Source organism: Amblyomma maculatum, chromosome 3, assembly GCF_055883805.1.
Source record: "Amblyomma maculatum isolate TAMU_Amacu chromosome 3, ASM5588380v1, whole genome shotgun sequence".
NCBI classification, from domain to species: Eukaryota; Metazoa; Arthropoda; class Arachnida; order Ixodida; family Ixodidae; genus Amblyomma; species Amblyomma maculatum.
The window spans coordinates 196,674,707-196,685,418 of record NC_139346.1 but is presented as its reverse complement, the minus strand read 5'-3'; the positions used below and the strand labels follow the sequence as shown (position 1 = coordinate 196,685,418).

The 10,712-nt window shown below is 48.7% G+C and overlaps 1 protein-coding gene across 1 annotated transcript in view; it reads right to left on the bottom strand.

Moving 5' to 3' along the window:
• The window catches only part of LOC146197356 (scoloptoxin SSD14-like), a 42,064-nt gene continuing 31,352 nt past the window's right edge, over positions 1–10,712 (bottom strand). Inside the window, exons 9-11 of the mRNA XM_084597175.1 lie at positions 3,034–3,221; positions 1,163–1,397; positions 1–210 (exon numbers count right to left, since the gene is read on the bottom strand). Coding sequence (XP_084453301.1) covers positions 1–210; positions 1,163–1,397; positions 3,034–3,221 — 633 coding nt within the window. The remainder of the gene's footprint in view (positions 211–1,162; positions 1,398–3,033; positions 3,222–10,712) is intronic.

The window sequence follows — 10,712 nt, the reverse complement described above, 5'->3', positions numbered from 1 at the left end:
TTATGACACTCCAAGTCCACGGCTATGCGTTTCTACCCGCGGGTTTCGCAATATTGGGTGCACGTAGTGTTCACCGGCGCTACCTCCGTTGGTCGTAGACACATCGGCCACGCCCACCCAGGTACCTCGGTCCGTCGACATGATCCCGCTGACCGTCGACGTCAACACTCCTTTGACAATCTTGTGGCCCTTACCATGAAGGAGTTTACCCTGAAAAAGGATGAAGCGAGGGCCTTAAGCCGAGGTTCGCGGCCAAACGCAAAATATTTATTGTAAAAAATACGAGGCACTGCCATCTCCCGCGGCGTGCACTTTTCGGGTCAGTCACCACTACATGTCGTAAAATTAACCGCGAAGTAGGCGTTATTTACTAAGCATTACATGAGCAACGTACAGTACATGTTACAAGTACAGCGCTGTGTACTTATTCGCAATGCTTATCATGTAAGCTTTTCTAAAGTTTACGTATCTGTACGTGTAGAAGCTTCCGCGCATAGCACGATCTAGTTTCATGTGCGCTATAGCTCACCAATGCCATCTACGCAGTGAGTCGTTAGCGTGTGTGGTGACGGTGTATGGTAACGCTGCAGTGAAACTCTGCAGTAAATGTATGCGTACCGGGTCATAGTCGCCACTAGCAGGTCCCGTCATGACAGAGAACCCATTTTGTTCCGGAACCACGCGAACTCGCACGTTATTCCGTACACAGCTGAATAGCGGAAACTTGGTGAGGCAACTCAGGAGCTGAAAGATAGAAAGTGAGATTAGTCTCACCGGCGAAGCGTTAGTTTCCCAGTCAGTTTCGCGATGAACCATTGAAGACGTACCGTAGCGTTCACACAAAGAAAATTACACACTGCGTTCAAGGCTTTCAGTTCGGCGATACAATGCACCTCCAAGGCCATTTTATAACACAATGTTAGGACCCTATGTTTAGCGGGAAGTAAGACCCCCATGATAAAGCGTGAAGCATCAATGTTGTTAAAGCCAAGCATTTGCCAGAGAGTGGTCTTGCTCATCGTAAGCCGGAAGTTAGCCTTGAGTACCGGTGAATTTTTACTTGTTGCTTTGCTTCGATTGTGCAGAGCTAAGAAAATCAGAACCTTTTTCATAAAGTTCAAATTCGTGAGTCTTATTCCCTTGCACCTTGATGCAGTCTTACCTGTCCCATTGCCGAGATCGACTCCAGACCGCCGGTTGTACCTAGGGCGGCGAAAAAGTGATTGTTCAAGCCGTCCGTGATTATAGTTGGTATTATGGAAGTCTGCGGTCTCTTGAGCCGCATAAGCTTGTTGCTCTTAGATTGCTTCAGGCCCCATTTGCCTCCGGACCGGGAAAACAGATCCATGAAATTGTTCATGATGATGCCCGAGCTGGTTTCGTACATGGAGCCGAACCTGTTGCGGGGGCATAGCAAAATTTTGTGTGCTTACCGAAGTGGATTTCGAGTGGTAAAGAAGCGAGCATAGCGAATGGAAAGAAATGGCTAATGGCAAGAGTTTGCCATGATTTACCTTTATCGAAGAACTTCAATCATTTGGCGTTTTATCGAGGGCATAAAATTTTAACAAAAACAAACAAACAAACAAACTTGCTACAGATTTATTTGAGCCTTGGGGCTGCAATAGGGCTACGTCGAGTACTATTTCAGAGACGCAATTTAATAAGTTCGCTAATTGACTAAATGGGCTAACTCTAATTTTACTAATTTTAATTTTGAAGGCATCCGTAGAAATGGAGGATATCCTCCAATGAGTACACCGGAGAAAAATTTCATAAGAAAATTTCTAAGCGTGTAACAGGGCGCGCAGATGTCACACTGATACGAGGCTTCGCGCCGTAGCACAGCAGCAGTGAGCCCTTCCTTATACCCTGTCGCCTCATCTTTAGGCCCAGACGGGCGGCGTGTCGGCATCGTTGCTTGCTTCGCTTCGCCAGCAGCCTCGTCGAGTTGAAGCCGGACGGCAAACATAATAGAGAGATTTAGCTTACCGTGATCCGCGATCCGCTACCGTGATCCGCCACCGCGCGTTCTACTGAGTATACCCAGATCCCCTTGACGCCGATAGATGGCGCCACATACTTGATGTCGGCACATAGACCTGCAGCGTCGGAACCAATTAGCTTGAGCGCCCGCGCCGCCCACGCGCTTTAGTGGGTCACGGTGGCGTATCGCGGATCACGCTAAGCTAAATCTCTCTAATGACTGCACGCATTGGACACCGACACGGCAGTTAGCGAGACCACGGACGCGACGAGGCACACCAATACATGCTGATATCGCCGCGCACTCGTCTGAGCTTCAAGTGAAGCCTACATGGGGCGCGAAGCGCTGTGCGGAACTACCTGCGTCAGATGCGCTTGACGTCACTGTGTTACGATCTTAATCAGCCTATCAAAGTCACTGGTGCCCCTCGTAAAGTGCGCTATAGATGTTTTAGGAAATCTTTTCTCGGCTGTCTTATTTGGAAGAAGAGCCCAAATTCAGCAGATACAACATGACCTCAAAAGAGAAAAATAGAAAGGGTAATCAACGCATTTTTTTTTTAACGAATGATTGAATTTTTCTTAAACTACGAAGTTTCTCAGAAAGCTGCACAGCTTTCCTTTGTAGCCGTATGGCTGCGATCGGGTGGATGTCAATGAGTACTCATTCCATTATTACAAATATGCTCTACCTTAGGGGATTCCCCTAAACATTAGACCAAAAGCAACGCTATACACTCACAGAGGACAGCAGTATGTGAGAACACCAGAAATGTGAGAAAGCGCACCTGTGTTGTACTAGAGATGCTCACGTTGTCATGGACAATGACTTCCATGACGGGAAGTTGCGAAGAAAATTATGTCTCGCCGCCCTGACTAATTCCAACTGATTCAGCTTGCGCGTCCCACCATGTTCAGAGGCTTTTCATTAAATTAGTCTTACCCAAAATAAACTAATTTTGACCGGGCAGAAATAAAAGGTTGTACCAGCGCCTGAATCCTGAATCCCCTTACGGTTCATTGCCTGTAATGAAAATGTTCACTCACTCCGAGTTGAGGCTCGTGACGATGGACAGCGCGTTACCTTGCTTGTCGCGTACAGCAAGGTAAGCTCCGCCGTAGTCTTCGTTGAAGTTGTAGGTGGCGTTGTAAGAGGCGTAACCCTTGAGCGGGCTGCCTTCGGTGAAGTTCCTTTCAAATGCGGTCGCGATTAAATGGGTGGCCCTATCTTGAAACTGCGATATGCGAAAGCGCAAGAATTCGTGAGCGCGTACAGCGCTGGCTTGACTTGGCGCATACGGATGCTCTAAAATACCCGCATCTCGCCCCCACGTCTCTAGGTGGTCGCATGTAGAAACTTAATCTCCCCAACGCGTAGCAGATGACTACTAATGATTTAGGCTTCACTTCACGTGTAACATTCTGCGCCCCCCCCCCCCCCAAAAAAAAAAAGCCCAGCTTTGATTTTTTTTTATTGCGTAAGCAATACTACGCGAGGTTTCAGCCCGTCGCGTAAACCCGGCCAGTAGCCACGTTTGACCTTTAGAGCGACCGCAGATGGGGCCCCTCTTCAAGCGGTCGGGTAAACTCGACCGGTAGCCACGCCGCGCCGCAGAACAAGAAGAAGAATAAGAGGAAGAAAAAGAAGCAGGAACAGAAAGAGAAGCTGCGGTGGCTTTGCTTACGCAACCTACCGGGTTACCAGCAAATTTTTTTTTTCGTGAATATTAGACATGCTGACTAAACTATCTCTGCCATTTACTGGCGGTAATGACTATACAAGTACGTCGGGTAACTTAAACTGCAGTAAACACAAATATGACACAAACTCGCACCATCTTTGTAAACGATGGTCTCTTAAATGGACTACCTTAGGTCCCTGCCAAACTAAGAAAATGAACCAACTGTTATAAGGTCACCGCTGAGATACTTTGAAATCTTCATGGCCAGCAAGGGGGAGTACAAATACATGAATGATTGAACACAGGCTTTCTTTAGCAAGGCTTTGTTTTGTCCGGTCGTCTCTAGCTTCCAAAATGGAGTAGTTTACTACTGAACGCTAATGATGGTTTGGTTTGGTTTCTGCGGTTTTAACGTATCAAAGCGACTCAGGTTACGAAAGACGCCGTAGTGGAGGGCTTCAGAAGTTTAGGCCACCCGTGGTTCCTCAACGTGCACTGACATACGGATCCCAATGAAAAGCAGCGGCCACGGCCGGGGTGGGATGCATCCTTGAGCACAGAAGTCGAGCGACTTAGCTACTGCGCCACCGCGTTATTGAGTGCTAATGAGCAGGTGCGAAATAATAGACACAAATTAAGAGACTAGTAAATAAGCGTGTAGAAAAGGTTATGTACGCGAACGAGGGTCCGCAAGGAGAGCCGCAGAGAGGAGACATTAAAGCTGTTGCGCAATGCCTTTGAGGGTGAAGCTTAAGTGCTCTTTTTATTTTGCTATAATGGGTAGTGTAATGCTGAAGTGTTAAAGAGAAACAGCAGTCGCCCTTATTTATACTTCAGGCATACACTGCTCAGAAGTTTATGACTGTCTTGACTGTCTTAGTGAAGTGGCATGAGGACTAAATACACATATACCCATCCCTCCGCATCTGCGGAGCCTCCTCGAGCTCAAACCCCTCCCACAAAATATGGATCCCGAACACCACAAAGGTCATCGCGCAGCCCGTGCCTCATATTTTTCCAAACAGTACTCTACACGCCAAGACATCATCTACACGGATGCTTCACACAGTCCAGACATTCCTCCCATTTGCACTGCTGTACTCACGGACATTCGCCGCTCAACATTCAATGCCGCCTCCATCCACTGCACTAGCATCGCCGAGGCCGAATGCTTGGCCATTACACTCGCAATTGCACACATCAGTCAGTTGCAGACTCAGCACACCACAATATGCACAGACTCCCAAACAGCATACAGATATATACTGCGAGGAACCCTCCCACACTCATCTGCTAAAATATTATCTACTCTACCTACCCCTCCCGATACCATCACCATCACATGGGTTCTTGGGCATGAGGACATCCTCGGAAATGAGCGCGCTCATGCGTTTGCCCGAGAACTAAGCTTCCGGGCGCCGGTGGATGTCCTCCCCAAACCTTCATTATACACCACCATCGAACCTATTGACTACACTACAACTGTTCAGTACTATTGTCGCTGCCGTGCCACGTTCCCGCCACCACATCCCACGCTTTCCCACATCGACAGCACGTACTGGCGACAACTCCAAACACATTCGTTTCCATCTCCTCAATTTGCCCACATATTTCAACCCACGGACTTCCCACCGTACTGCACCACATGCAACGCCACGCCACCCACCCTCTACCATTACTTATGGGAATGCCCACATCCAATCCGCGTTCCTCCCGTCAAACACCCCACCCCCTCCTCCTGGGAGGCTGCCCTTCTAGCCACGCAACCTGCAGATCAGTTACGGCTGGTCGAGCGGGCTAAGCTAGAAGGAACAGCCAGAGGGCTCCTGGACTAAGAGGTCCTCCTGGGAGTGTTTACATTTTTTTTCTAAATAAAGTTTTTTCCTCCTCCTCCTCCTCCTCCTCCTCCTAAATAAAGCGTTACAGTCAAGTTGCAGGTGCATTAACATTGTTAATATCCTTATATGGAAGGAGATGCATTTTCAATTTTGAAACAAGTGTACGGAAGGTCTGGCTATAGGTTATCTCTCGGAGGTTACATGCTCTGCTTACAGTATAGGTACATGTAAAATTAAAGAAAACTTAGTTGAAGTTGAAGAGACGTTGCGAAATGTAGGCTTTTCTTTCAAAATGCTCTGGATGGTGCGTTTAAGAATAGCGCGGCGAATTAGTGATTGGTAAAACTAATTTATTTAGAAGGTATGGGGACGTCGCGAACGGCACTCTACTCAGCCCGTGTGACTCCGCTCTTCCACCTCTTCATCTTCATTCCACTGCTTCTGAGCGCAAAGTGTCACTTCCCCTGGTTCAGTCAAAGCTCGTCCTCGAGCAACTACATTAATTAGCAGGCAAACGACAAGGCTTTAGGCGGGCGACATAGGCGGCCTGGGTCTAGCGGCACCGGCAATGGCTTGAAGTAACTTTAGAAATAATGTAATTGACGTCACAGAGGCGCTCGACGATGACAAAGGGACAGGAAAACGTGCACATAAATCTCTGATAGTGGATTCGTCAGCGCAGAGGGGTCCACCAGAGCCAAACGTATAGTCACTGTGAGCGTGCGGGACTGCGATGCGGCCGTCATCATACTCTGCCTCAGTGCGAACCTCTGTGCTGAGGGTTCTCAGGCTAGAAAGTTGGCGAGCTTCCTCTGCACGGCATAGAGTCTTCGAAACGGATATATCAGGATGGATGGAAAATGGCAGAATCGTGTCGAGAAAGGTGCGTAGAGAGCGGACGTAGCGAAGAAAGAACGGTGAATAACAAATGGTCTCATGCTGAGCAGTATTGTACGCTTAAGTGACCAAAGGCAGCGCTGTGTCCCAGTTCTTATGGTCAATGTCAACGTATACATCGCTAACATGTTCGTCAATATGCGGTTCATGCGCTCTGTGAGGCCATTCGTCTGTGGATGATAGGGTGTAGAGTGCCGATAATCACAGTGACATAGTTGGAGTGACTCTTCGACGACATCGGCAGTGAATTGAAGACTACGGTCACTGATGATGACTCGATGGGTGCCGTGTTGAAGAATGATGGAGTGCAGCGATAAAGTAGAAACTTCTCGCATTCTGTCAGAAAAGAAAGCAACGGTCTCTACGTATCGTGGGCGGTAGTCGACGCATACAGTAATTCAGCGGTGGACGGTTGCTGACTTGGGGAGCGGACCAAGCAAGTCGATGCCAATTTTCTGAAATAGGGTATATGCGGCAGGCTGACCAGTTGCAGAAGTCCAACTAGGGGAATATTGCGATGTTTGAACTGCAAGCACTGGATGAAGCTTGCAACATACATGCCGCTCTGCCTTGTATAATCAGGGACAGTAGAATCGTTGCTGTGTTCGGTAGTACGTACGGGCAAAGCTTCCCAATTGGCCTGATGCAATATCATCGCGCATGGCGTGAAGGAAAGCACCATGAAGGCTTGAGGCTTGCAGGGAAGAGCAAAATCAGGCGGGCGTCCTCAATTGAATAGTTCTTAAAATGCAAGCTTTCATGACTGACGAGCGAATTTCCAGGTTACTGTTCCGCGACCTCACCTCCATCAGCCGTATCAGTTAGTTTTCCGGAAGTGGCGATACAGAGCGGCGGCGTGGAGACGGTGAACAGTGTCGCTGAATAGGCGGTGTGGAACAGAAGTCGGAAGTGGGTGAGTAGTTTCGGAGTGTTCCTTGTCGCAGCGACCGTGAAAGAGATGGCTTCCAGGGCAGGTAGTCACGGAATGCCACCGAAGGTTGATCAGAGAGACTTACATATGAACGTGGATGTTGGCCATGTTGCTCCCGACGCTGGCAGTGCCGGGAAACGTGCCCACGATGACTACAACAGTAACACATCGAAGCCGCACGATGAGTTGCTGGACCGTGAAAGTCATTGTTGGAATGGTAGTAGCGGCGAGGTGCAGGGACGACGAAGTCGGTCAAAGGGTGGTAGTAGGCTCGCGCTCTTCCATAGAGCGGCTTGAAAATGAGTCCTGGAGGAGGTCAGGTGCTGGATCGCTACCGGTACTACATAGTGGACGACTGCAGCTCGGACCGGCCCAGTAAGGCGGTGATTCAAAACATTGCGCCTAGAGCGCACATTCACTATTGACGGTCTAGGCGGTAGAATGCTGGAATTTCTTTGACGATCCGCCAGATGAAGGACACCATATCATCACGGTTGCAACTCTCGACACTGTAACAGTTGGGACGTTGAAGGGACGACCGAACTTGGAGGCGACACGCCGTCTATAACGCCTCAATTGTCCTGCAGTGATGGATGAACACGAAGTGCCCACACAAGAGCTCCATGGCCGAAAGAAGGAAAACCACTTTCGCCAGCTGCATGGTCGTGTCTCGGTGGCTATACTTGCTCACTCGTTGGTAATGTGTGAGCCACTCTTGGACTCTTCGTCAGGCATTCCAGAAAACGTGCGCGACTCGCGTTGATGCGGCCAGTACCTTATCTGTTCCCGGGGATGTTGTTGACTAATCCCAGACGTCCCCGTAGGCTGGTCGTTTCCTCTCGAGGTGTTCATAGTGGGCATGCAACGATGCCCGGCCAGCTGTCGGCTCTTTCTAAGGGCTGATGGGTCCAGAATCGATACCCCGCACCATCACCAGGTGTCACGAAGTAGCGATTGGTAGAACTAATTTATTTACCGAGTATATATGGAGACGGTCAGCGAACGGACAGCTACTGAGCCAGCGTGTCTCCGCTCCTTTTCTTTTCATCTTCATCCCTTGCTTTTAAGCGCAGCGTATCAATATAGAGCTAGATATCTTTGGCGAAATATCTTTGCTACCCATGAAAGGTGTTGTTGAACAGAAGCAACCAATGAAGGCGAATTCAAATGCATTAGTCATAAATTTATAATGCAGTTCTGATCATATTTTGTAAAAGTGCGCTAACTACCCTCTGGGATGTGGCGTGTGCGATCCGGTCTTTCCGCTATCGCCTTTTGCGCGGCCGCCGCCAGATCCCCGGTTCTTTTTCTCTTTCTCCCCCCTCAGGTGTTGGAGAGATGTCCGGACGACTTGCTCTGTCGTTCGGTCACAGCTCCCCCCCGGCGTCTCAGTGGCTTTACTCATTACTTTTGGCGGAAACACGGCATCGCTTGGACGGCTGAGCTCCCACGACCGTCCGAGCGGAGCCAAGAAAGAAACCCCTCCGAGATCGTGATCTCACTTGTACATCGGTACAATCAGTGGTCAAAGAGCCCAGGACCCAAACAAGGGGCTCCTCCAGCACAAAAACATCGTCGTCGTCACTATCCCCCTTCTGATCAACATCATCACTATTCTCCCCGCGTAATATTGCTACGAAGATGACGAAGCGGGCAGAGGCGCGGGGCGGAGCGCTCGCGCCAGGCCCGCTGGCCATTAAAGCATATTTCATCGTCATGTCATCACGTCGTTCTGTTTCTGTTGTATCGCCGTGTTCCATCGCTTCGTCATGCCACCACGTAACATTTGGTTGAAGGTGCGGTTCATCCCCATCCTCGCCTTTCACCGTCGAAACCAACCGTACGCCGGGTCCATCTGCCGAAAGAAAGCCCGTGGAGATCGCCGCTCAGCTCTGCCCCAGCCCTTTTTGCTCAGACCCAACCAGCCGTTGTCCGCAGCCTCGCCCCCAGCCCTGACCACCACACACGACGACCAGGAAGAGCCCATAGCCGACCGTACCGACCCTACCGACCCCACGACGAAGCGACCTCACGACCACTCGAGCGAAGACAGCACCCCCTCCCAAGCCTTTCGGAGTTTCCATGAGCCTTGGCCTTCGGCAAACAGTGAAGATTGAACTTGATGCTCCCGGTGCAAGCATTCTTCCCATCTTCGCATTCATTGTGGTGTCCAGCGTTTCATGTCTCAATCGTGTGTCTGTGTTCATCGTCACGTCATGCATTGGATTTCTAGCAATCGATCGGGACGATCGCTCGGTGGCCCCGGGTAATGCTGCGAAGATGACGAAGCGGGCAGAGGCGCGGGGCGGAGCGCTCGCGCCAGGCCCGCTGGCCATTAAAGCATATTTCATCGTCATGACATCACGTCGTTCTGTTTCTGCTGTGTCGCCATGTTACATCGCTTCGTCATGCCGCCACGTAACAATATTAAGTGAAATATTAAGCGCTATACATGTTAGTCTGTTATCGGCAGGGAACAGTTTGGTCGCATACGGGCAAACAACAACATCCTTCAGTCGAGTTTATTTCAGGTTATTTTTATTCTTTCTGCAAACACACCTGCAATACGGGAAAAATGGTATCGCCGAATACGGCCAGGGCTTGCCGCCTGATTAATATAAATGAATTACAATCATTTGATTTTAAACCAGTAAACGATGTACCAGCGCAATAAGTAAACAAATGAAATGGAATAGCGCTTAAACAGCCCAATATAGGAAGGCGCATGCTCACAATGAAATAAGAAGTTGAAAAAGGAAAAGATATGAAATACAGAAAAGAATTAAATAAGACAGTAGCCAAAAATTGCAATAAATTTACTAATGTATATAATAAGTAACAATGAAGTCAGCGTATTTTGGTTTTTAATTCTAGCGGAGTTTTGGAACCCTCTATCTAGTGTTTGCGGATGTCGATTGAGTGCTTATTTGCGTAGTGCTCGATTTTTCCAGCACCGTAATAACTAGTTTGCTCCTTGCATGGGCATATTTTATGTAACGGCCTATTACATTACCGTAAATGACTTTTGCCACTGTACACCTTGGTCTCATACCTTATAAGGACACAGCCGTAGTTACGTATCTCAAAATTGAACGAAATGCGAGGATTTTCCTAAAAAGCCTTCATATGTTCTGTTGAAATGCCCGTGCCGTTGAGAGCTATCGAATAGATAGTAATATCATGTTAGCAATGTTAACGGACTAGACTAGACAGACTAGAGAATTGAAGTGCATTTCTGTCTGCCTAAGCAGGGAATTTGCCGTTTATATTTGCCTCTGATACACTCTAAACTGGCGAACGTGAAGGTTATTTGCAGGCCATCAACATATACATTTAATTCATGGAATTTATTTTTACAACAAACAGTATAGTGCTTTA